General features: G+C 36.0%; 1 protein-coding gene across 1 annotated transcript in view; it reads left to right on the plus strand.

The window, feature by feature from the left end:
• Nucleotides 1–654: 654 nt before the first annotated feature.
• The window catches only part of l(2)k05819 (transmembrane protein 94-like protein l(2)k05819), an 809,128-nt gene continuing 782,116 nt past the window's right edge, over nucleotides 655–27,666 (plus strand). The window contains exons 1-2 of the mRNA XM_090377739.1: nucleotides 655–1,122; nucleotides 25,387–25,500. Of these exons, the coding sequence (XP_090233865.1) occupies nucleotides 25,402–25,500 (99 nt within the window). The 5' untranslated portion in view covers nucleotides 655–1,122; nucleotides 25,387–25,401. The remainder of the gene's footprint in view (nucleotides 1,123–25,386; nucleotides 25,501–27,666) is intronic.

A 27,666-nucleotide genomic window follows, 5' to 3' on the forward strand; every position in this document is an offset into this window, starting at 1 on the left:
GCAAATATATCTTGTATATAAATCATGTATATACTTTTATGTACATAATGTTGAGACTATATTGTGTGTAATTAATAAATGAATGAAAAAATGATGTTATGCCTATCTCTTTTCTTTTCTTTTGAAATTTTATAATTTTGAAAATTTTTTAAATTACACGTTTTTGTAATTTTTGCTGCGCATGAGATAAAAAATTGAATGAATACAATAAATAATTCTATTTACATGTTTGTCCGAACATTTCTTTTTTGATTCAATCAATTCAGCGAGTGCTACACAAGCACGGGGGAAATTCCCCGTATTACATAAAATCCGTTTTACGTATGTGTAGCGTTCCGCGGAACGTAACACATGCGTAAGTCGGGGAGTTCCTGTATATTTATGGGCTTTCAGCATGAAGAGTCCTCGTGGGTAGTAGTACAGTTGGTAGGATCGCTGTTTTCCCCGCACCGAATAGAAAAGATCTGGGTTCGAGTCTTGTCGATAACGGGAGTAATTTTTATGGGAATTTTTCATAACGTGGTTAAGTTATTGGTTTTAGGCGAGGGTTGCATGTCATTTCTCCCGCGAACTTGGGTTTTTCGTCCAGCAAAACAGAAAATCGACCTCAGAATACGCGCAATTAAACGAAAATATACATGGAGTTACAAAACCTTAGTCGCTGATGCTCCTAAAACCCTACTACAATATCAGAATGAAGACCTAACGTGTATCTGTTTCTGTATTTTTGTGTCCTCAAGCACGCATTTAACATTTTAGGCGAGTGAGCGTGTGATGCATGAATGCAATAATAATTAGTTCATATTTGTTGATTTTTCGATAAGTTTAATTACAGTTATTACTCTTTACTCAGAGCGTGTGTTCTTTGTAAGCACTTTCTAATCTTGTAGCTGCCTCGGGAATCGCGTTTTCTGAGGATTTAGCACCGTAGAAGATGTAAATCACACCGAAGTGTCAAGTTTTTATTTTTGCTTAATCATGATTTTATAATAGAAAATTCGCGTTTAAGAATAACTGATATATTTGCAGAAATGCTTTTAAGTTTATTGTCTGTGACGCGTTATTGCCGAAAATTGAGTAAGGGACAAAAACAAAGTATTATGAAGTCAGCTAGTTTATTTTGTAAGTAGAAACTTGCTATTTTATTTTGTTGTAATATTTTTTCATGTTCACAAAATCCCTTATTACAATATATTGTATATTTTACTTCATAATATTCTACAAAGTGAAAAATTTTATTCAAAACTACTACTTTAAGTTAATATTGCAAACTGGAAAGAGCAAGGTGTCATTCTAGTATTTTACGGCCTTTTTCATTGTCCTTCAGGTCTTTCCCACCGCTACTCACAAGAGGCCTTACCATCCTTTTCATTGGAGTCAGGAACATTTGTAGCGCCTGGAGGCTTTTACATGCTACGGGTACGACTGTTTCTCTAGTTCTCACACAGTCAGTCATGTCAGTAAGAAAGACTGATCAAAGTCACCTTTTGTTACTTAAATCCGTTTATTTCAAGCATTTGCCCAGTTATTCCGTATATTCCTTAAATTTCCAAAAAAACTTCCAAAACTTGGTTAGTATTAGCTATATAGTAAAAGGAAGCCACAGGCTTTTACAGCACTAGCAAAAAAAAAATTAAATAAATAAATAATAAAAAATAAATAAAACAAAGTAAATAAATAATAAAAATAAATATAAAAAATAGAAAATAAACCACCCACAGAGCTATAACAAATCTCTTGCTAAAAGAGAACCTTCAATCATCCAGTCTGAACCTCTTTCCCTGTAATTTGAATGTGTGATCCCCCCCCCCCGTAGTTCTGGAAAGATTTATAACAGTGCAAAATTGGTGAAAATTTTGCCTTCATTCATGTTACTATTCCCTCAGATCCTTATAGATGTCAATTAGGTTGCAGCCTAGCATAGTCGTAGTGTTTGAAGTCTTTCCTCATGTGGGTGCCCTCTAGCAGATCTCACCAAGCAGGTTGCTCACTTTTGGACTCTCAAGAAGCTGTATGCAGTACTCAAGGTGTGGCATGACCATTGCCTTATTTTATTATTATTTTATTATAATTAGCTGTATGGTGCAAGGAAGCCTGAGGCTTTTGCTGCACCAGCCAAAAAAAAAAATTCTGAGTTACCCTGTGTGTGTGAGTGTGAGAGAGAGAGAAAGAGAGAGAGAGAGAGAAAACAAGAATTAGAAGTAAAAGGGATTCACCAAGAAAGAGAAGAATGATGATATCCAGCTAAGGACCCTGGTGAGTATGGGCTTGGCACACCCAGGGTCCTTAGCTGGATATCATCATTCTTCTCTTTCTTGATGAATCCCTTTTACTTCTAATTCTTGTTTTTCTCTCTCTCCCTCTCTCTCACACACACACACACACACACACACACACACACACACACACACACACAGGGTAACTCAGAATTTTTTTTTTTTTATGCAAGGGGATAATCGCCTCCTTATCCCTGCTAGCAAAATTCCTATATATCATTGACAAGACTCAATCAGCAACTCTTGCAGCCTGTCTGCACTGCCCAGAAAACTTCATATCTGATTGCTGGAACATTAACCTGGAACAGTATCCTGGAACATTAACCATTCTCCCAGTTTTAACATCATCTGCAAATTTTGACATTAATGCTCTTATCCCATCATCGATGTCATTTATGAAAATCAGAAATGATAGTTCTCAAACTAATCCTTTTTGCCCCACTTCTAACATTAGACCAACCTGAAGAGTAACTGTTAATCACAGTTAATAACATTAAAACTTCAACCCTTCAGCAATCCTGTGATTCATTTTAGAATCTTACCCATGATTCTGATATGTTTCACTTAAGGAGTAACCTCTCATGAGAGACCAAGTCAAATGCTCTGCTAAAATCCGAATAAACGATGTCAAAATTATTTTTTGCATCTAGCTCATGAGTGATTCTTTCAAAATAGCTAGCCAGTCAGGTTATGTGATTTACTCTTCATAAAACTGTGTTGTATAGTCTTCAGAATTCCATTTTTATCAAAATGTTCCTGTATTGCACTCATTATTGCCTCCATGATTTTCCCCATCAGTCTTATTTGCCTTTAGGCTCAGAAGATTTTCTGTTGAACAGTCAGTGGTGATTTCACTATTGCTAATTTTATGCTGTTCGGCCTTGTTGGGCAAAATTTATTGAGATAAATGAATAAGAACAAAAAGTGGTTTAAAAAGTGAAGAATAAATTATTTGCTCATTTGTTATTCATGACTATTTAGTTATGAATAAATATATTATTCATAACTAATGAATATATTTGCAGTGGTACTCGTAATAATTGTTTTTCGAGCATGACAGTTGTGAATTAAAAGTAAAAAATATTTGACAATTGCAAATTTTTTTTTTTTTTTTTTTTGTATTTGCTGTAAACTCCAGCCATTCATTTATAGTTTTGAAAGCCAGCTTCCTTGATTGATGCCATCCTTATTTTTTTAGTACATATATTAATAACGAGTACATCGTTTCTAGTCCAGACTCTAAATTCTTCTTCAGCACAATTCTTTTCCCAAAAATTTTATCAGTTTATATGATTTAGGCAGATTGGTCATGGTAGCAAAGAAGAAAAGTCTTTCATTGACAGCATAATATGGTAATGGCATATTGTACTTAATAAAACATTTTTTTTATTTGCAGAAAATTTTCAAGATTAGCTAATTCCTGACCTTTGTTATTAGCAAAGTTGTCAATGAAGAAGGTAAAACATATTCTGCAGTCTGTAATACGAAAATAAACAGTTAAAATAGCTAGTTAACTTCAGTTAACTAGCTGTTTTGAGAGAATCACTCATGAGCTAGATGCAAAAAAGTATAATACATGCTATGTATTATGTGGTATTTGGGTAGTAGGCTATAAGGAATGTGTAATAATTATTCGAAATTTTAACAGTTAACTTGAATACTGAATGAATGAATAACTAAATAAGAAATAATTTTTTAAAAATTTATAATCGAATAATTAATTTTATAAGTATGATATGAATATTATGCAATATTAGCATTAGTAGAAGTCTGATGCAAGAAAGCAAGCTTATACAGCATCAGCCAAAAAAAACCAAAAAAAAAACCACTATTTTCACTCACCCTTTCATTTCCAAAGTTCTGCCTTGAATTTATTTAGGCTGTCAACTTCTATACACATGGAAGCTTGTTCCAGCAATAAACCACCTGTTGGCTAAAGGCAAATTTCCATACATCTATAACTGCCTTTCCTCAGTTTCAATTTCTGCCTCCTCAGGTAAGTAATTTGAGCAAGAGGAAGAATCCCATCAGCATTGAGCTTGCTCAAACCATTCAAGACCTTATACATCTCAATCAGATCACCTCGCAGGGGCCTAGTCTACAGACACTGCAATTTTCCGAACTTAAGCTTTTCTTGGTAAGGAAATCCTTTGTTCTACTCACCAATCTTGTTGCCTTCTCTGTACTCGTAAAATGAGGCCTAATATGGCATACAGGTCTGGAGGCCTGACCTAAAATGAGGCCTCCAGATCTGTATACAGTACTCAAGGTGTGGCCATTGCCTTATACAAGGGAATAATCACCTCCTTATCCCTGCTAGCAAAATTCCTGTATATATCATTGACAAGACCCCATGAACTACTCTTGAAGCCTGTCTGCATTTCTCAGAAAACTTCATATCTGACTGCACAATTATCCCCAGGTCTTATTCATTCTCTGCTACCCTGAGTGTAGTACCTCACATTTGGTACATTATTCTGGGGCATATTGCTACCCATATGCAGTACATTTGTCAATATTCAACTTCAGTTGCTACCTCTCAGCCCATCTTCCTAAATTTTCTAGATCCTGTTGCAGTAGCATACTGTCATTAACATTTCTGGCAACCTTCGTATCATTTGAAAACTTGGACATTAAGCTATATATACCTTCATCAATATCATTGATAAATTCAGAAAGAAAATTGGGCCCAACACTGAACTCTGGGGGACTCCACTAATAATGTTAGTCCACAAAGAGCAGTGTCCATTGATTGCCCTTAATGCCATACTGCTCCAATTTGTACAGTAATCTTCCATGTAAAATCCAAGTACAGTAAACCCTTGCTAATCTGAATTAATTAGGGGAGAGGTCATCCGGATTAAGCGATAATCTGGATTTGTGAAGCAAAAGATAGTATTAAAAGACAAAAAAAACTTAGAACACAAATAAATAGGAAGTTTAGTGATATAGGTAGTGCTGATGAAAATAAATAAAAAAATATCAGTCTAGAATTTTTATTTAAAAACTATAAAAAGGCAATACATTTATCCATTGATAGATGGATAAATTATATTGTCTTTTTATACATTTATCAGGTGGCATTTGTGTCGCATGGCAGCACCACTTTATCGTTGCTGTGAATATGACTTTAATACAGTTTATTCCAGCAACACTTCTTTTGGCTTTTGTAATGTCTGCCTATTTGATACCCTGCTTTTATTGCTCCTCCTATAGAATTTTATAGCATTTTAAAGCCTTTAAAACATTATAGAATTTTAAAGCCTTTATAGATTATTTTTGATTTTTAATATATGACACAATCTGTTGCCCAATACCAAATTCTTCAGCAATTTTTTTCCACCATTTTCAAGTTGTTCCTGTCACTTTGAGCTTGTTAATGATAGTTAAAGTAATGTTTTCTTTTTATTACACTCTTCGAGTCTTTAGAACCTGTAATTATATAAAATATGTTAACTTATGTACATATATAAGTATAAAGAAGTACTCAAATGAAGTGATAAAAGCAATAACTTCCGTACGGCTCAGAGTCAACAACAGTGCTGAACAACACACAAGACAATGTAATGTGTGTTCCATCTCACTCTGTGGAGTCAATAGGGTTGCAGACATACCCAATTTCGGGGTATGATACCCCTTTTTTAAAATTTGAAATGGGGTATTTGAAAAAAGCAGAAATCATAAAACACTCAGTTTAGGTGATTATTTAGGAAGAAAGAATTAACTGACGGTAAAGTTGTTGTTGAAATGCGTTCTTAAAGACTCAAAAAATGACATTCTATTGTATTTACGAAGAAGGGTTATAGAATATTTATATTATGCTTACTTTTTAACATTTACATTCTACTTGACTTCGTTTTTATTTCATTGTAAAAAGAGACATTCAGTAAAAAAAAGCTATATAATATTTATAAAATTTTTTTATATTGTTAATAACCAGAAGAACAGTATTAATTAAATTCGTACAACAACAATTAATTTTAAACTTTACATGTATTGAAATAATCATAATGAAATCTCCAATTATATAAACCCATCTTTCCCAACGCACATGCAAGAGAGAGGAAATGAAAAACTGTTAAAGAAAATTCGCTCAAATGAAAAGTATTGCTAGATATATTTTTTGATAAAATAAATTAGGTTTATTGAATATGTATTGTAAACAGTTATGTAAAACATTTAATGTTAATATTTATAAAAGTATCCTTTAGTGTTTATAACTCTTGCAACAAAATTTTCCGAATTAAACGAATTAAAGCACAGGCTATAATTTGGTTAATTTTATTAAAATTTGGCTAATTTTGCATTCCATGAATTTGGAAAAATCAATGAATTATAGAAATAAAATATTTGTTATTAAAATTGTTCGTTTTTTTTTTTTAAGATATAATGCGAGTACCCCAAACCGAGGAATGAATACTCCAAATATAAGTATGAGTATCCCGAGATCAAATTTTTAATCTGGTCACCCTAGCAGTCAGTCAGTGTGCAATTTGAATTACTCATCTGCCTTCCTAAATGTGTCTTTCTAAGTACTCAACTGTGAACAGAATTTTTCATATTTTGATCCGCATTAACAATAACCGGATTAGTGAGGGTTTACTGTATATCAGAAGTGGCCAACAAGTCGATCGCCGCTTTAATTTCGGTCGATCATGACGAATTTTAAATATATATAAAAAAATAGAGTAGTTAAAATCAAAATGTTGGTATTATTATGCTCGTCACTGCATATGCTTATTACAAATCCATTGAACCACGTGACTACTCTTGTTGCCGCTCATCCGCTAGGCTTGGCTAGTGAAAATTCATGCAGTTATGTTGTGGAGAGCATAGTATGTGTCGAAATCTTATTTAGCTTACTTAATATTAATAACTGGACAGTATACGTTGCTTATACGTTAATTTAATTCCCTTTGATTTAATTAATCAAAAAAGAGTAAAACGTATTATTTTCATCAAGAATGGGTACTAGATTACTTTTTTGTAATGATAAAAGAAAAATGTTCTTTGATTTGCAATGCTTCCGTGGCTATACCCAAAAAAGGAAATTTAGAAAGGCACTTCAACGCACTCCTTGGTAAATACCAATCGGATTTCTGCCTAATAGTGACCTTAGAAAAAACTAAATTAAAAGAACTTAAATCCAGATTATTCGAACAACAAAATTTCATCATGACGCCTAATTTACAATCTAAAGCAGTAACTGTAGCATCATTTAATCTTGCAAAAAAATGCAAACCATTTTCTGATGGTCAATTCATCAAAGATGCATTTTTAGAAATAACAGATTCTCTTTTTGAAAATTAAGAACAAAAATGAAATAAAAGTGCCCTTCAAGATCTGCAATTATCTTGAAATACTGTGATGCGACGCATCGAAAAAATGAGTAAAATGTGAGCGAAGAATTGCGTGCTCATATTGCTAATTGTGTGCCCTTTTCTTTACAACTGGATTAATCTACAGACGACAGTGATAGAGCTCAATTGCTTGTTTTTATTCGTATGGTTTTCGATGATTCTGCCACCAGAGAACTGCTGGGGATGGTTTTGTTAAAAGAAAGAACTAGAGGTCTTGATACATTTAACACATTCAAAAATTTTATTAAAAAATTTAAATTACCACTATTTAAGCTCGTATGAATAATAACAGATGGAGCTAAAGCAATGATGGGCCATCTTAACAGATTCATCACATTGTGCTAAAAGGATGATGAATTCCCAGATTTTTTGAGTTACCACTGTATCATCCACCAACAAGTATTAGTCAGGAAAACATTAAATACTAAAAGTGTTGTGGACATAGCTTTCAAATTCATGAATTCCATCAGAGGACAATCTGTAAGGAAATCAGGCGACAACTCAGCGTTGGTATGGGCCTATATGAGAGCTTGAAGGACAGGGTGGATACCCTCGAAGGATCTAAATTGAGGGGCCCATCATGCTCTCAGCTGCCCACATCAACGCCAGAGCTCGCACTTGGTAGAATCTGCAAATGCAGATTCTACATTTGCAGAACTTAAGCCTCTCATGGTAAGAGGATCCCTTCATTCCCTTCACCAATCTTGTTGCCCTTCTCTGTACACGCTCAAGCAACTCTACATCCTTCCTAAAATGAGGCCTCCGCCTGTACGCAGTACTCAAGGCGTGGCCTGACCATTGCCTTATACAGAGGGACAATCACCTCCTTTTCCCTGCTAGCAAATTCCTATATATCATTGACAAAACCCCATGACCTGCCCTAGCAGCCTGTCTGCATTGCTCAGAAAACTTCATATCTGACTGCACAATTACTCCCAGGTCTTTTTCATTTTCTACCACCTTAGTGTAGTACCACACAGTTGGTACGTTTCTCTGGGGTTACTTCTACCCATATGCAGTACTTTGCATTTGTCAACTTTGCATTTGTCAAGGTTAAACTTCAGTTGCCACTTCATAGCTCATCTGCCGAAATTATCTAGTTCCTGTTGCAGTACCACACTGCCATTACTGTCGTTAACAACCCTGCCAACCTTTGTATCATCTGCAAACTTCGACATTAAGCCTGATATACCTTCATCAATATCATTGATAAATATAAAAAAAAAAAAAAAGTGGACCCAACGTCGAACCCTGTGGGACTCCACTAATAACATTAGTCCACGAAGAGCAGCACCCATTGATTACCACCCTCTGTCTTTTCCCACTAGCACGCCTCCGTAGCCAGGTGGGAAGGAGCAGCAGTGAGTAGCACACGCTTCTTGATTAGACCGGGGTTCGAGCCCGTCACCACCAAATACGGAGGATGCGGAAAGGTCAGGAATGACCACCGCATGTTCACGGAGCAATATGGCCTTAGTTGCTAATGCTCCTAAAAACCAAATAACAACAACAACTTTTCCCACTCAACCATCCTTTTATCCATTGTAGCAACTTACCCTTAATACCATTCTGCTCAAATTTGTACAATAGTTTTCCATGCGCAACAGTGTCAGAAGCTTTCCTGAAATCCAAATATATGATATCAAAATAATTTTTTGCATCCAGTTCCTTTGTAACCACATCATAATATCCTATCAAATTTGTCAGACAAGACTTTCCCTTAACAAACCCATGCTGTGTCTGAATTATTGCTGCAGTCTTGTCTAGATGATTCAACCTGCAATGCATCTTTAACCAGTGACTCCATTATTTTACCCAGAACAGAAGTTAAACTAACTGGTGTGTAATTACTAGTGTCACCCTTCGATCCCCCTTTGTGAATTGGGGATACATTTGGACATCTCCAGTCCGTGAGGACCTTCCCCGAGTCCAAGGATGCTCTCATAATTATGGCTAAGGGTTTGCTTAGTTGCTTTGCCACCTCCTTTAATATAATTAGATAGATCCATCCACCTCAGGTGCCTTTCTTATGTTTAACTTCAACAATTTCTCCTTCACTTTGCTCTCAGTTATTACAAAATCATTAAGCACCCTGCTACAATTTATTATTATTATTATTAATATCCATATGATGCAAGGAAGCCTGAGGCTTATGCTGCACCAGGAAAAAAAAAAAAAAAAAGTTCCCGAGTAACCCTGAGAGAGAGAGAGAGAGAGAGAGAGAGAGAGAGAGAGAGAGAGAGAGAGAGAGAGAGAGAGGAGAGAGAGAGAGAGAGAGAGAGAGAGAGAGAGAGAGAGAGAGAGAGAGAGAGAGAGAGAGAGAGAGTGTGTGTGTGTGTCAGTCAGTCAGTCAGTCAGTCAGTCAAAAGTAGAAGGGAATCACCAGGAAAGAGAAGAATGATGATATCCAGCTCAGGACCCTGGGTGTGCCAAGCCCATACTTACCAGGTGTGAGCCCTCGGGGTTAATAACTACTAATACATCTACTGTATAGGTAGATTTCATAGTATAGCATTAGCTGTATGGTTGAAAATATAGTTTCAGCAGTGTGTGGCTGTGTTTTTATTGGTTTTGGCGTGATTACATACTGATAATAATCGTTAGTAATTTAGAAGTTGTATTTTTTTAAGAATATAAATTTAATCCTAATATTTTTAGATGAATGGATAAATTTGACTGATTACGAGAGAAAATCCACTAATAATGAAGATATTGATGCCGATACAAGTAAATGTAGTGGGAATACAAGCAGGGGGGAACAAGGAGGTAGAACTCCCAAGACAAGAAAATACGTTTCATCCTATTTATCATTAGGATTCGCAAGTGTTATTATAGATGGCTTGGAAAAACCAATGCGTTTGTTTTGTACGAAAGGTTTGGCTGCAGATAGTATGATACCGGGCAAATTAAAACGGCACCTTAAAACTATGCATTCTGAATATGTTGGCAAGCCTGTAGAATTTTTTTTCAAAGAAAATTAGATGAGTTTAATAAACAAAAGCAAACGTTCAAAAAAATAGTTTCTGTTCCATCAAATGCAATGCTATTGTCGTACCAAGTTTCTTACAGAATTGCAAAATGTAAAAAACCACGTGCATTAGGAGAAACTCTAGTTTTGCCAGCAGCTATTGATACGGTTAACATAATTTTATGTTAACCGTATCAACATATCGTTAACCGTATGTTAACCGGCGAATCATATACGAAACAGTTGCGACAAATATCGCTTGCCGATAATACAGTTGGCAGAAGAATCGAAGATATATCTGAAGATCTTTGCGATCAGTTAGTTTCTCGACTGCGTAGTTCGAAATTCGCCATACAAGTAGACGAGGCAACTGATGTAGCTAAAGATGCTCATTTAATTGCGTATGTTCGATACGTTGTGGAAACTAATATAATGGAAGATATATTATTTTGCAACCCCATTCCTGGAAATGCCACATCCAATGAAATTTTTAATATAATTGACACTTTTTTTTGATGAGAACGACAAAGTGGAATAACTGCTTTGGACTCTGTACTGGCAGAGCGCAGTCAATGTCAGGACACAAGGCAGGTCTTTGAGCATTAGTTAAAAAGAAAGCACCCGAAGTTATCTGGATACACTGCACGCTTGACAGAGCAGCTGTTGTGTCAAAAAATATGAGCGAGGAACTTAACAACATTTTTACAAAAGTTACGTAAGTTATAAACTACATAAAAAAAAACAGTCCTTTAAAAGTTAGGTTGTTTGCAAAGCTGTGTGAAGATATGGAAGCTAATTATACCTCGCTTCTATACTATTGCAAAGTGTGCCGGCTATCTCGTGCAAAAGTGATTCAAAGGGTGTTTGAACTCAAAGAAGAGATTGCAATTTTTCTTGATGAAAATCATAATGAAGAGGCAAATTTATTTAGGAATGATAACTTTATCGTTAAACTTGCCTATTTGGTTGAAATTTTTGGAAATTTTTGGAAAATAAATCAATGCAAGGATGACAAATGCATCCACTGATTCAAAAAGACAAAGTGAAAGCATTCATAAAAAAATTGGAGCTATGGAAATCAAATTTACAAAAAAATAAGTTCGACATGTTTCCACTTTTAAATGATTTCTGCAGCAGAGTTAATATTGAAGCGAACAAAAATCTGTTTACTGAACACTCGGATGGTTTGCTAATGCGCTTTTCACATTATTTCGAAGATCTTGATTTTACAAAGTTCGCGTGGATACAGAATCCATTTGTCGATGAACAAGATGATGAATTTGGATTCACAACTATTGAAAATGAAAAATTGATTGAATTATCACGCGATACTTCATTGAAACAAAAATTTCAAAGGTTCAATTTTGGTTGAATCGAAGTGAAGATTATAATACTTTGTCAAGCAAAGCAATGCAAGTACTGCTGCCATTGGTAACATCATATTTATGCGAAACGAGATTTTCTGCATTAGCTGCGATGAAATCCAAATATCGAGCCTGTTTAGTAGTAGAAAAAGAGCTACAAGTAACACTCTCCTCAATGACACCTAGATTTGATAAACATTGTGCTAATAAACAAGCACATCCATCGCATTAAAAACAGATTAATTTAAAAATGAATATATATAGTAAAACCTTGTTATTATTCTGTCAATTACGTTTTTTTCATTTTTTTGTATTAATACATTTTTTACCATTTAAAAATGTGTCTGTATTATTTTATGAAATAAAGGGGGGGGAGCATCATGATTAAATTTTTTTTTAAAAGGGGGCGTAGTAACATAGTTTGGAAACCACTGCATCACACTAAGAAATAATTAACAATAATTAAAAATCAAATGAACACAATTAAAAATCAATTTAACGCAATTAAAAATTAAGTAAAAAATTAAGTTAACGAAAAAAATTAAAAATCAAATAAAAGGAAAATTGTTTTAATTTTTTTGTTAAATTAATTTTTTACTTAATTTTAAATTGTGTTATTGATTTTTAAATGTGTTCATTTAATTTTTAATTATTATTAATTTCTTAGTGTAATGTAAGATTTTAGATTTTTTAATTGTTTTCGTTTTAATTTCTGGAGAGTATCATACGGAAGTGTTCTATGTATCGTATTGAGGTAAACTTCTCTTATTCTTTTACAAATAAAGGTATATGGAAATTTCCTGTTACAAATCAGGCTAATCAGATCAATCGTGTACTGGTCTCTAAGAGGTGGGCGACTACAATTGAAAATGTCTGTTTTTTTCAGTGTCCCAACTCTGATTCTGATCATTTTCTAGTGGGAGCCAGGCTGAAGTACAAAATAGCCCTAGTAGCAAGAGGAAAGGCTGAGAAAACTAAGCAGTGGATTATAGAGAAATTGAAAGACAGACTTGTTGAAACAAAGTACCAGGCAGAGTTGGCCCGAAGGTTGCAGGAATAGGAAAACAGTGGCAAGATTGAAAATGAATGGACTTACATAAAGGAAGCAATTCTGGGTGCGACATGCGTAACCTTGGGCGAGACCTTAAGACTGAGGAATGGTATGATGATGAGTGCTGAGTAGCAGTAGAATTGAAGAGACAAGCCAGGGTGAAATGTGTGCAGTGGAATAGCAGGGCGAATAGTGAACACTAAAAAGGAAAAATGGATCGCCACATCTAGGATATGTAAAAAGAAAAAGAGAGAAGCTTTGAGAAGAAAGGTTGACGAAATGATGGAACATTATAACAAGAAGGAAAGAAGATAGTTTCATAAGATGATTAAAGAAAGTACACAGGAATTCCGATCAAAATTTACTGCATGTAGAGATAAGTCCATTTATTTTCAATCTTGCTATTGTTTTCCTATTCCTTCAACCTTCGGGCCAACTCTTCCTGGTACTTCATTTCAACAAGTCTCTTTTTATTTCTCTACAATCCACTGCTTAGTTTTCTCAGCCAATCTCTTCAGCCCTGGAGAGATTGTGCAAGGCTCAAGGGGTAGAATTTTTTCCAGCCTGGTCTGTGCTTGTTGACAGGAGAGACTGCTTCTACAGGGATGGGGGGTACACTTAAACAACATGTCAACAACATGCTGGTTGGATGCTCGACTGGAAACGAGTGTGTTAGTTGGATGAGGCCAAATATCCGGTGCAAAATGCTGATGGACACCTTTGTGCATGGTAAAAGCAACATGAGTCCATGGACCCATTGTGCATAGTGCTCACTATCCAGGCAGGTGGCAGTGGTTGTTTAATATGGGACATATTTTGCTGGCACAAGCTATGGACCACCATTTCAATAGTGAGGTCTACCAACAGCTCTTAGGAGACCACATGCACCCTGCCACGTTGCATTTTTTCCCCGGACAGAAATGAGATCTTTCAAGACAATAATGCGTTGTGTCATGGGCCTGCACTGTTCACGAGTGGTTCGAGGAGCACACTGAAGATATTACGCACCTTGATTAGTCTCCAAATTCACCTGACCTCAATGCAACTGGACACCTGTGGGATGTTCTGGAATGGGAAGTTAGGTGTATGGACATGCAGCTGCCATCTATTCCGATGCTGTGGAAAGTCTTGCAGGCAGCATGGCCATAGATCCTTATGGACATTTTCCGATTTCTAGTGGAGTCAATGCCTAGGTGAATAGTGGTGGTTATCGGTGCAAACAGTAGCCCAACACGATATTAGGTAGATGGTCGTAATTTGTTGATCACTGTGAATGCATAAATGTGCAGTATGTGGAAAGGGACATTTTTTCTGATGCTTTGTAGAAATTACGTTGATTATCCAAAATAAATGTTTTAGTACTAGTAGCAGCAAATGATGCAAAAAATTAAACTGATACAGTAACAGCCAAAAAAAAAAAAAAGAAAAACAAAAAAAAAAAAAACACACTTCCCATATCATATTACCTGTCAATCCCTTCTAGTTCTTCCTTGAATTTATTCAAACTAGCTACTTCCACAACACCAGATGGTTTGTTCCAACAATCAACAACCCACTGTCTGAAGGAAATTTTTGTAACTGTTCTTCCTCAGTTTGAATTTGTCCCACCCTCTTGTTCAGTCTGAACAAGTGAGCTAGCTTGATCCATTTAAACCCTTAAACACCCCATTCAGATCACCCTTGCAAGTACCAGTTTCCAGATGCTGCGGTTTGCAGAACTGAAGCATTTCCTGGTAAGCACACTCTTTTGTTACTAGTTTCTTCTCTAATCTTTCTTTTCTCTGCACTTTTTTCAACAGATCCACATATTTCCTAAAATGAGGCTTTCAGACCTGTATGCAGTACTCAAGGTGTGCCTTATACAATGGGATAATCACCTCCTTATACCTGCTGGAAAAAATCTTGTATACCATTGACAAAACCCTATGCCTTTGCAGCCTGTCTGCACTGCTCAGAGAACTACATATCTGAGTGTGCAGTGATCCCAAGTCTTATTTCATTCTCCACTACTTTGAGTTTGGTACCACACATCTGGTACATTAATCTAGAATTATTGCTATCCATATGAAGTACCTTGCATTTGTCAATATTAAACTTCAATTGTCACTTGTTGGCCCATCTGCTTAAGCTGTCTAAATAAGAAGGGGTCATTATGATGCAAGAAAGGTATTTTGTATCATCTGTTAACTTAGACTTTAAGCCTGATATGTTTTCATTAATAAATATAAAAATAATGATGGCCCAGCACTAACCCATGGAGTTCTTCACTAATAACATTAGTGCAAGGAGATCAGTGTCCATTGATAGGACAGGAACTGAAAAGAGCTCTTATTCTTTCCAAAGCAAGTGCTGATGGACCAGATGGCATCCATTATGAAATGATTAAGCATCTTTCACAAAAATCTATGGATTATCTGCTCATTCTGTATAACAGAATCTTTATTGAAGGGCAGTTTCCGGATTCCTGGCGCAAGGCAATCGTTCTTGCCTTTGCTAAGCCAGGAAAGGATCCAAAAATCACTACTAATTATTGTCCTATTGCTCTGACTAGCTGTCTGTGCAAAATCCTGGAGAGAATGGTTAATTTTTGTTTAATCTGGTATTTTGAATCAAATGACCTTCTCTCCAACATCCAGTGTGGCTTCCGAAGGAACCGGTCCACTTTGGACCATCTTATTAGACTGGAAACATCCATCCGGGATGCTTTCCTAAAACGCAAACACTTGGTGTCAGTGTTCTTTGACATGGAGAAAGCGTATGACACAACTTGGAGATTTGGCATCTTAAAAGATCTGCATAGCCTTGGTCTTAGAGGGCAATTCCCCATTTTTACTAAAAACTTTCTAGCCAATCGATCTTTCCAAGTTCGTGTGGGATCCTTACTCTCTCGTTCCTTTAGCCAAGAGGAGGGAGTACCACAAGGATCAGTTTTAAGTGTCACGCTTTTCGCCATCAAAGTAAATTTCATCACAGAACAACTTCCCTCAACCGTAAACAGTGCCCTCTATGTTGATAACTTTAGCATATTTTGTCAGTCATGTAACATGAGGGTTATTGAAAGACAACTGCAAAAATCCATTGATCGCCTTAATTCCTGGGCACTTGCTAACAGCTTCAGGTTCTCACCGGAGAAGACCGTTTGCGTACATTTTTGTCGTAAGCGTAATCTTCATCCTGAACCTGAATTAAGGCTCGGACAAAATGCTATTCCAGTAGCGGCGGACACAAAATTCTTGGGACTTGTATTTGATAAAAAGCTGACCTTTCTGGATCACATCCGTCAACTCCGCACAAAGTGCACAAGAGGCTTGAATATTCTGCTCTCTCTTTCCTCTACATCTTGGGGTGCGGATTGATGCACCCTACTACGCATCTACCGTGCACTTGTACGATCCAGACTAGATTACGGGTCCCTGGTATACAATTCGGCCAGAGACAGTGTACTTCGTTGGCTGGATCCTGTCCATCATCTGGCTCTCCGTACCGCTATTGGAGCATATCGAACATCTCCTGTCCAGAGCTTATACGTCGAAGCAAACGAACCGCCGTTATCTCTTTGACATAAGCAGTTGTCTCTAAAGTATGTTTTAAAACTGAAATCCCTGCCAGACCATCCTACGTGGCCATTCGTTTTTGAGCCACGATGGGAAAATTTGTACAACACCTGTAATAAGCCTGCCAATCGTCCTTTTGGTATTCGTCTCCAAGAGCTACTCAAAGAACTTAATATCAAGGTAGACAAGGTTGTCCAAACACCAAAGCAACCCCTTCCACCCTGGCATGCTCATGTTCCAACATGTGACTTCCGTCCCTTAGAAATTGGGGAAAGTCAGACACTCCATCATCTGTCTACCTGCAGCTTCATTCAGCACATAGAGCTGAACATTGACTTCGCGCCAGTTTACACAGATGGTTCGAAGTCGGAATCATATGTGGGATCTGCTGCTGTCTTTACAGACAGCACTACATTGGAGCAGATTTCCTCTGAATGCAGCATATTTACTGCAGAGCTGCACGCCATAGAGTTAGCCTTGGATCACATTAGTAAATGCCTATACCAACGGTTCATTTTATATTCCGATTCTCTCAGCATGTTACAGGCTTTAATAACTGTGAGATATAATTCTCATCCAGTTCTGTCTAGCATTCATCAGAAGATTCGCTTCCTCCGTGAACATGAATATGATATCCGCTTCTGCTGGATTCCTAGCCACGTTGGGATTAGGGGAAATGCTGATTTGGCTGACACCGCAGACAAATCAGCAATTCCCATTAATAACCGCTGCCTGTCAGTCCCCTATACAGACTACAGGCAAATAATACACGAGAAGATACACTCCCGATGGCAAGATTCGTGGAATAGACAGACTACGAATAAATTTTATCGTATAAAGCCTGTAATTGAACCGTGGCAGTCTAATGTGCACAGGAATCGTAAGGAGGAAGTTGTTCTTGCCCGGACCCGCATAGGACATAGTCATTTGACTCATTCGTTTTTGCTGAGGGCTGATGACCCTCTTATGTGTGAGTCCTGTGGCACAATTTTATCAATTAGACACATTTTAGTTGACTGTCCAGATTTTAGCAATATCCGTTTTACTGCTTTTAACCATCTGACTGAGCCGTATACACTCAGTCAGATTTTATCCGACAATGACTATGTGTCTGCTATTTTTAGCATTTTGAAATCAGTAAACTTTTTTACTCACATTTAAAAAATCTACCTTATTATAGTTACTTGTTTACTGATATTTGTCTTTTAGTTTATACTTGTTTTTATACCTTGACTTATACCGTGACCTAAATCATTAGGCCACTGAAAATTTTACTTTTTATGACCAGGTTTTAGCGCATTATAGCCTCAGTCGCTAATGCGCCAATAAAACCCAAGCAACAACAACAACCATTGATAGGAGGAATATCTTTAATATCATTAATAAAGACAGAAAACAATAATGGGTTCAGCACTGATCCCTGGGGTCTCTACTTGTAACATTAGTGCAAGAAGTGGTCCCTTAATAGAAGCAACCAGTGACAAACATGCATAATTTAGTTTATCAATGAACCATCCAGTAGTATTTTAGTATAAATTTAAGTGAAACTGGTGGAAGATGCAGTTTTGGGAAGAAATCTCGGACTGATAAGTTACATATGACATATTTTTTTTTTTTTTATGGAAAACACTAGATTTATTTAGAGGTATATTATATTGTGCAAACGGCCTCCGTAGCCGAGTGGGCAGGAGCGGGAGTGCAGTAGCACACGCTCTTTGAGTAGACCGGGGTTCAAGCCCCTGCCTGCTGAATACGGTCGATCTGCCAACCCGCACTGGACCAGCGTGGCAGATTATGGTCCACTTCCCTCAGCATGAATTGTTGAGGAGGCTTCCACCCTGCAGTGGGTTGATAATGGCTGCACTTTACTTTTACTTTTTATATTGTGCACAGTATATTATACGCTGCATATTATTTGTCAACTATCTACATTAACTGATAATCGATCATACCAGTGATTTTTGTATTCTTCATGTGCACTCACTATTTAGGGTAAAAAGTTGTAATGAACATTAAAAATTGCCAAGAATACTTCAGACTTGTTCACCTTTTTTCATCTTTATTTTAAATCTTTTATGAATACAACTGTGAAAAATATTTTTGTATATTAAAAACATATTTTGAATTTTTTAATTTTGAAAATAAAACACATGTGCAGTTCTGACTTGTTTGTTAACTTCTTTTATTTGAATATTATCTTGTTTATTATCTTTTTCATTAATAAATATAGAAAATAATAATGGACCACCTTGGAGCACTCCATTAATTTTTTTTTTTGTGAAATTTTGAAGTTTTGTACAAATGGACACTTTCTACATAAATAGTTTTTTTTTCTAATTTGTTCCTCTGTTAATTTGCTATAATTTTGTAAACTCAAATTATAATTGAAAAAGACAAAAATTGTGAAGTGTCTTGACTTGACTGCCCATTGTTAGAGTAAAATAATTTTGTAAAATCATAATTGGTAAATAAAAAAAGACAAAAATCATGAAAAGATACAAAAAAACAAAAAAAAAAAAAAAAAAACCTGTCAGCTTCACTACCTGAAAGGGCAACCTGTTCCAACTATCAACGACTTGCTGGCTTAAAGAAAACTTCCTACAATCTAATCTAAATCTCAAGCCCTGTAATTTGAATTTATGACTCCCGAGTTCTGGAATTCTTTAGAACAGTGAGAATGCCATCTTCATTCATTTTATTAATCCTTCTCAGAGCTTTATAAACCTCAATCAGGTCAACTCTTATGTGCCTGGTTGACAAGCTCTGTAGCCCACATAATTGGAGTCTTTCCAATAGCAGGAAGGGATTGTATCATAATACAGGAAAGGATACAAAAAATATATCCATATGAATGATGGATACGTTTTTTGTTTATGTCCTTTATTTATTCAATTTTATCCTGTTCATTCAATTTTGACTTTTATATTTGGGAAAACTGAACTTAACAAGTGCAAGCTTTTCCCATTTTCTAAGCTATTTTCCAAGTGCCATCTTTTTTAAACTGTGCTTACTATTGGAAATAGAATCTTGAGATATGGTAGCATTTACCTTAATATTTATAGACTATTCATAAAATGTATGCATAAATGGGTACATTATTTGAAATGACATATAAAATGTATATATTTGCACTATAAAGAGCCCACAGGTGGAGCTTTTCCTAAAAACAAATTCGTATAAAATTAAATGATTTTTTAAAAATTCTGAAACACGTATTGTTAATGAAAATATGGAACTCATTATTTAATAAATTATAACTCCCTAATAAAACATCTCTCTAATTATTAAATATGTATATAGTAAGCGGCAATTATAGTGATCACGTTTGCAAATTGAATTTTGATTCTAATAAACGGCGATTTTAATAAGTGAAAATCGGCAAATATTATTCACAGGCTATAAAAATAACGATATAAAGCACGAATTTGCACTTTATTACCAATTAAATGATACGTGAAAATTGGAAGAATGTTATCTACAGGTTATCAAAATAAAAATAAATTATACTTACGTACAAAGCTTAATTAATATACATACAAGGGGGTATCAAAAAGTTCATACCCTTACCTAGAAATAATAGCCCTAGAAAGGTGAAACTTTATAGGAACTTTAATCTTTTCTATATACTCTCCGTGTATAGTAATGCATTTCTCCATCTATGGATCAGTTATTTAATGCTTTTATCATAGAATCTATACTTTTTGCCTGAAACCACGATTCCAATTCATTGATGACTTCCTGAGACGAATCAAAGTGGTCGTCCATGCAATGGTTTCTTCATTTCTTGAAACAAGAAGTCGGATGGTGTTAGATCAAGAGAATAGGGTGGGTGCTGCAGTAGTTCAAAACTGCACTAGGCAACAAAGTTGGTTGGTGGCAACAGCTGTGTGAGCCAGTGCATTGTCTGACAGAAGATGGACACCTTTGGTTAACATTCCACGTTTTTTCACCTTCAAAGCATCACATAACTTTTTCAAAAGATTTCTGTAGTATTCTCTGGTAAGTGTGGAACCGCAAGGTAGGTAATCTGTCAGGATAACCCTTTTCTGTCCCAAAATGCAGACAACATCACCTTCTTTGCAGATGGAGTGATCTTTGCCTTTTTGGGAGGTGGGGAGCAGGTGTGCTTCCATTGCTTTGACATGTCTTTTAGTCTCCGGATTATACTGGTACACCCAGCATTCATCATTTGTCACCAACCAATCAAAAAAATTCTCAACATCCGCAATACACAAATCCAGCAGTTGGCAAGAACATTGCATTCGATATTGCTTCTGCAAAGGCATCAGTAGTCTTGGAACCCATCATGTGGAGACCTTAGACATGTGCAGATGGTTATGTAAAATGCTGTGGGCAGACCCATAACTAATTCCCACTGCATTTGTGATGAAATGAATTGTCACACGTCTGTCACTCAGCACCAGCTGCTCAACCTTTGCAACTGTCTCATGTGTGGATGTTGATGGCCTTCCTTCTCTTGGCTCGTCAAAGACACTTGTGTGACTGCACTGGAACTCCAGTTTCCACTTTTTTTTCACAGTGTCACAGGATGGACAATTCTGCCCATATACAACTTTCATTTTTTTGTTAATTTCCTGAGCTTTTTTGCCCTACAAATGCAGGAATTTTATCACTGCTTGCTACTCCATTTTGTCAACCATAGTATCCTTCCTCAGATTCCGGGCTCCACTTCTGATGTACGATCATCTACAGGAATGAAATTTCACATGTTAGTTATTGAATATGTAGACAACTTATATTAAAAACAGCATTTTCCTACTCATGTTTTATTTAGGTTAGAGTACAAACTTTTTGATTAATTAAACATAACACTTTGTAATATGATTACAATTTAAAATACAGTAGTCACTTATTTTAGATTGCTTAAAGTTATCACCACAAAGTCTATAGATTTTTCAATATTGTATGACAGTCTATATTCATATCACTTGCACCAGTTTCTTCCGGTGCTCTCCTCAGGACGGCTATAGCTTCTTGAGTTTGCTGCTTTATAACTGAAATTTGTTCAAGTTCATCTTCATTTTCCTTGGCAAAAGTATCGGTAACAGACTGGGAAATTATTCATCTTTTAAAGCTGTAGATCACCATCTATATCTACCCAATCATTAAATGCCTGTTCACCCATGTCTTCAGGCATATCAATGAGGCATATCAATGTGACCAGTATCGTGACATTATTATTATTACTAGCCATATGGTGCAAGGAAGCCTGAGGCTTGACCATCATGAATAATTAAGTTGCTAATGCAGCTTTCGGAAACTTCATGCCAGACACTCAAATTCACTCTTTTTCTGTTCATTGACTTTTTTTTTTTTTAGTAGTAAAATTTAAAACACAGTAAAAAAGATGTCAATCAACAACAAAGCACATGACATGCACAAATTGGAACTAACACAACATGTGCAACTTCTTAAGGAGTAAAAAGTTTACAAAGTTTAAATATGGGAATGAAGAGCAGATTCTGAAAATTTATTTATGTTTTTTAAATGATTTCAGAAGGGGAAACACATTTCATAATGTGAAAACACACAATTCCAGCTATTGGTATTATAGCAAATGCAATAAGATCGAATTTACTAAACGTTTTTAACAGATTGTACAAACAAAAAAAGCCCAATAAACGGAAAACTGCAAATTGTTTTTATGGTTGTGACCCCCCCCCCCCCTCCCCCAGTAAAATATCACAGAAGGTTCAAAATTGATTCTTATAACCGAAGATGTGATTCCAATAAACAATGAAAATGTAGTACATTTTCTTGTTTTGAATTGGTTCTTTGAAATTTTATTTTATAAAGTGGCAGATTGTAATAACCAGTGATCGGTATAACTGGACAATGTATATACACTGAATTATGACCACCTATCTAATACTTCGTAGGTCCTCCTTTTGCCATCAGTACAGCAGCTATCCAATGTGGCATTGATTCAACAAGATGTTGGAAGCATTTGGGAGGTATGGCCAACCAAGCTGTATGTAATGCAGTCAGCAATGCAAGTATGGAGGTGATTGGTGTATCCAGACAATATGCTGGAAGTCAGAACTGTGTTCCTCAAACCATTCCTACACAATAAGTGCCCGATGGCTCGGTGCATTGTCATCTTGGAAGACACCATTGCCATTCGGGAAAAAGTGTAACATAGCGGGATGTACACAGTCAGCAAGCAGTTGACGATAGCGGAACCACTGTTCCACACCGTTGTTCCACATGCACCAGGGGTCCAAGTTCCTGCCAGGGAAACATGCCCCACACCATACAGTCGCCTCCACAGGTCTGCACTTTTGATACCATGCATGATGGATCAAGAGCCTCGTGTTGTTGACATCAAATCCGTACATGACCATCCATGGTGTGAAGTAAGTAACGTGACTCATCCAACCAGCACACCTTCTTCCTGTCTTCCGACGTCCAACTTGCACGCTCTTTGCACCAGGCTAGTCTTTTATGCCGATGAACCTTGGTTAGGAGAGGATGCCATGGGGCTCATCTGCTGGTATAGCCCATGTGTACGAGCGTGCGACGCATGGTTATGCCAGATATAGTTCCGGGTTGCCCCATGTTGTATTGGGTAGTCAACTCTTCAACAGTGCTGCGCCTTTTCACCTGTATGAGTTGTCGGACCCAGCGCTCACCTCTAACATCAACCTTTCGCTGACCTTTGCAGTTTTGCCGTCTGGTCGTTGTTTGACCATTTTGATCCCAGTCCTGGTACACTTTGACTACGGTGGCTCTCAAATACCCCACCAGTTCAGCCTTTTGTGAAATTGAGGCACCAGCTCGTTGAGCACCCACAATCTGTCCTTTATCAAAGTCCTATAAATCTTTTCTTTTACCCATCATGCTCGGAATTTTACTATATACTGAACCACTGACACCTTATCTATGTTATGTAGGTCAACCAACTCCGCACTCTCATACCTCACGTGGTTAATGGGTCGCATTCAGTTTTCATAGGGGTGGTCATAATTCAGTGATCACTCAGTGTATGTATATATTTATATACATATAATGTAATGTGTATATATATATATTCATATTATGTTATATATATACATATTATATATAATATAATGATCTTTTATTGCTATCCAGTAAATTAAGGGCAATACCCTTAATATAGCCAACTAGAGGGCTTTACAAAATAAAATGATATTAATAACATATGAAGTAGGTAAGCATGTCTTTGCAAAGGAATAAAATAAAACAAAAATATAACATTCCCATTGAAACAGGAGATAAGGAGTCTGCAGAAGTTAAAAGTTTGATATGACTGAGTCTAAAATACTTTTTCTGTGCACCTTGCCACGAATCCATGCATCAGGGTCGTTGATGCAGTTGGCTAGCTTGATGGAAGTTGTTGGTCAATAAAATAGCAAAGCTATTTATTCTGGAAAGTTTAGAATCGAAGAGACTGAGTGGCTCTGGTAGTCTTGGGTGGAATTCACTACTGAAGAGGCGCCTCCGTAGCCAGGTGGGCAGGAGTAGCAGTGCGTAGCACACGCTTCTTGATTTAGACCGGGGTTCGAGCCCGTGACCACCAAATACGGAGGATGCGGAAAGGTCAGGGAATGACCACCGCATATCCCCGGAGCAATATGGCCTTAGTTGCTAATGCTCCTAAAAACCAAATAACAAACAAACAAACAACTACTGAAGAATTTGTCCAGTGATCAGAGATACAAAACACTGAATATCTTTTATTGCAAGTGAAAGTAATGGGTACTGTTTCAGTTTGTTTGTATTTCTGCAATAATTCTACAATATAGGGCTATCATCTTCAGCTCAGATGGTAAGAATGTTTAGTTTTAAAAGGACATCATTTAAAGGAAGAAATAATGTCACAAGGAAAATTAGCTGATGCAAATTTTGAAATGTAGCTGTCCCTGAAATTTAATAATATTTTAAATAATTGAGATATATCTATTACAAAAAGCTGTAGAGTACACATTTTTCATTTCAGTATTTTTTATTTTTTAGTATTCTTTGTTTTAAAAACTTATTCTACAAAAGGTTGCATAAAATTTAAAGAAAGAACAAATTTGAAAATAACTTAGTTACTTTTTCTTGAAATAATTTGATTTACTTTTTTCCTCAGAGAAACTTTTAACTAAATTTAATTACTTTTATTACTTTTTTTTAAAAAAAGTAACTTAGGAGTTATTTCTTGAAGCAGATCTCACATTTGTAAACTATGATTCCCAATACTTAATCACCGGTGCCACTGAAGGGCTACTAAAATTCACATTAACATCACCAGTAGATATATTGATATTTTAAACATTTGTGTTATCCACAAGGTTGTAAGAGTCAAATGAATGATGCGAGGTATGTGTATTGAAGTTTAAGAATACAAGTAAAACAAATTTTTTTAAAACAAAGGTAGTTTAGAAACACTCCAGTTTGATTTTGTAATTAATGTATACTGCTGCTGCTTTATTATTTTTACAAATATTTATTAAATAATAATATGCATTTTATACAGAAAAAAAGAAAATTAAAATATCACAAATATTTTTGTTTATAAATATCAGGATTGCATATGAGACTGGAAAGAACATTAAAATATGTTGAAAGCTCTCCTTGTTTAAGAAAGACTATTGTAGACAGTTACTTAATTGGAAATAGTTATAAGCTTTTACTTTTTTTAAGCTATCTCTCAGCAATTTTTATTTTAGTATATATTGTTTGTAATAATTATTACTTTGTTGCAATTTATATAATTAAGAATTGTTTTTGATATACACAAAGTGTGTGGTGTCAATGGATAAAATTTGCATAATTTTTTTACATAGCTTAGTCATATCTAAATGGCCCATCACAAACTAGTTTTTCCTAGTGGTTTATCAACCTCACAAGCATTATCAGTCCTATATGATTCTGTGAAAAAGGAATTGAATAAATGTGAGGTATGTGTATTACAGTTTAAGAAAGGTTTTGCTTCTTTTATTATTTTATTTTTTGTTATTTAAAATTTGTTAACAAGGGAATTTCAGTGTAGAGAATTAAACAGCCAAATTAATAATATGGTGGTATAGCAGGATTTTGATAATTAGATAGTACCCATAAGTGTACACACATAGCCATTTGTCATACTTAAATTAAAATATTTTAACAAAATATAAATTAACTTACATCCAAGCTGACCGGGCTAGTTGGGTGGGTAAAGTGCCTGCCCGGCAGGCACTTTACCCACCCGGCTAGCCCAAAGGTCGCAGGTTCAATTCCTGCCTCGGGCTTGGATGAAAGTACTGCAAAAAACCTTGGGAGGTGCATTATGGCCACATAAGCCTATGTGCCAACAACTACCAAAAAAAAAAAAAACTTACATCCAATGAGAGTTCTGCATTTGCCTTTGTTTAGTGTGCATTATAGCCTTAGTTGCTAATGCACCAATAAAAACCAAACAAACAAACAAACCTTTGTTTAGCAGTACCAGATACAAACCCAAGCGTGAAATGTTTTCATCCCATAAGACCATGGGGGCCGGCCGGGTATTTTGAAAGGTGGTGGAAAAAAAAAAAAAAACCTACTGTAGAACATCAATTATCTGAACCACCGCCTCTTCCCCCCCAAAAATTACAGTATCGACTTTTAGTGCACTGGTTGTTATGCTGAAATATTACTCTTGCCGCTTGATGCATTCATTTCCGATTATTTATTTGAAAATATATGTAGTATAGCATAGAAATAGTCTTAAGTTGTCATTACAGGATTAAAAATCAAATGTTGGCTTTAACTACTGTGTGGATCCAGGATAGTATCCCGTGACCTTGTTGCAGCATTGTGTTGTACCGTTGTGAGTGTGGAGGGGGAGCTGTTAGCTTCCACTCAGTCTGCTGCAAGCCACTGCAGTGTGAGGTTATTTCAGGCATTTTGTTTCTAATCACTCAATGTTCAAGTTTTTGTTCTTGGCTATTTCACTTTGAAATATTGTCATTTTGCTTTTTAATTTTAATACTTCTGGCCCTTTGTGTTAATGATGGAATCTACAGGCAAAAGAAACTGCAGTGTGTTGTCAATAGAAGACAAGATAACAATTATTAATAGACTGCAAAAGGGCAAAACCGGTGTATCTCTTGCTAAGATTTTTAACATTGGTAAAGAAACCATAACTGACATAAAGAGCAGAAAAAAATGAAATTTTGAAGTTTACTTCAAAGTTAGACAATGAACATGCTCTAAAAAAGGAAAACTAAGAAAAAAGCTAGTGACGAGCAATTAGAAGATGTTATTTATTTATGATTTCTACAAAAGAGAAATCAAGGCAAACCTATTTTTGGACCTCTGTTATGCGAAAAAGCGTTACAGTCGAATCAAAATTTTAAAAGCCCATCTGCATTTAAAGCCAGTACAGGATGGTTGAAAGATTTCAGATCTTGCCATGGTATAAGGGAGCTGGAAATTCAAGGAGAAGCTTTATCAGGTGATGTCCTCAAAGCAGAAGCTTTTAAAGAGTCTTTTCTGAAAATGGCAGAGAAAGAAGGTTTTCCAAGATGACAACGCAGATGAAACTGGTCTTAATTGGAAGTCACCTCCTCGTAAATTACTTGCATCACGATGCAAAATGGCTGCTCTTTATTTCGAAGCTAACAAACAGTGTGTTACAGTTATGGTGTGTGCAAATGCAAGTGGACAGCATGTTTTACTATTGTTAGTGATTGGGAAAGCCAAGATGGTTTAAAGGTGTAAAGTGCCTACCAGTACAGTATAAAGGACAGAAAAATGTTTAAATGAATTTCAATGTTTTTTTTGGATTGGTTTAGCCAACATTTTATTCCAAGTGTGAAGCGGCATCAAGAAAATGAGGGTAAAGTTGGTAAAGTTTTTTGTTTATTATCAATAATGCACTATCCCACCCTTCTCTTGAAAAAATGAATTCACTTGACGAGAACTTCATTGTCAGGTTTTTACTGCCAAATGTTACAGCCCTTCTCCAGCCAATGGGCAATGTGTTATTGAAAAATTAAAAAGATGTACAGAAAGCAAATCTTGTCACTTGTTTCATATACCTCACCAGAGGTATATGAAGAAAGCATGGTCGAGTTTTCAAAGAAGCTCAACATTAAGGATTG

Source organism: Mastigoproctus giganteus, chromosome 7 (assembly GCF_048544385.1).
Source record: "Mastigoproctus giganteus isolate SK-2022 chromosome 7, ASM4854438v1, whole genome shotgun sequence".
NCBI classification, from domain to species: Eukaryota; Metazoa; Arthropoda; class Arachnida; order Uropygi; family Thelyphonidae; genus Mastigoproctus; species Mastigoproctus giganteus.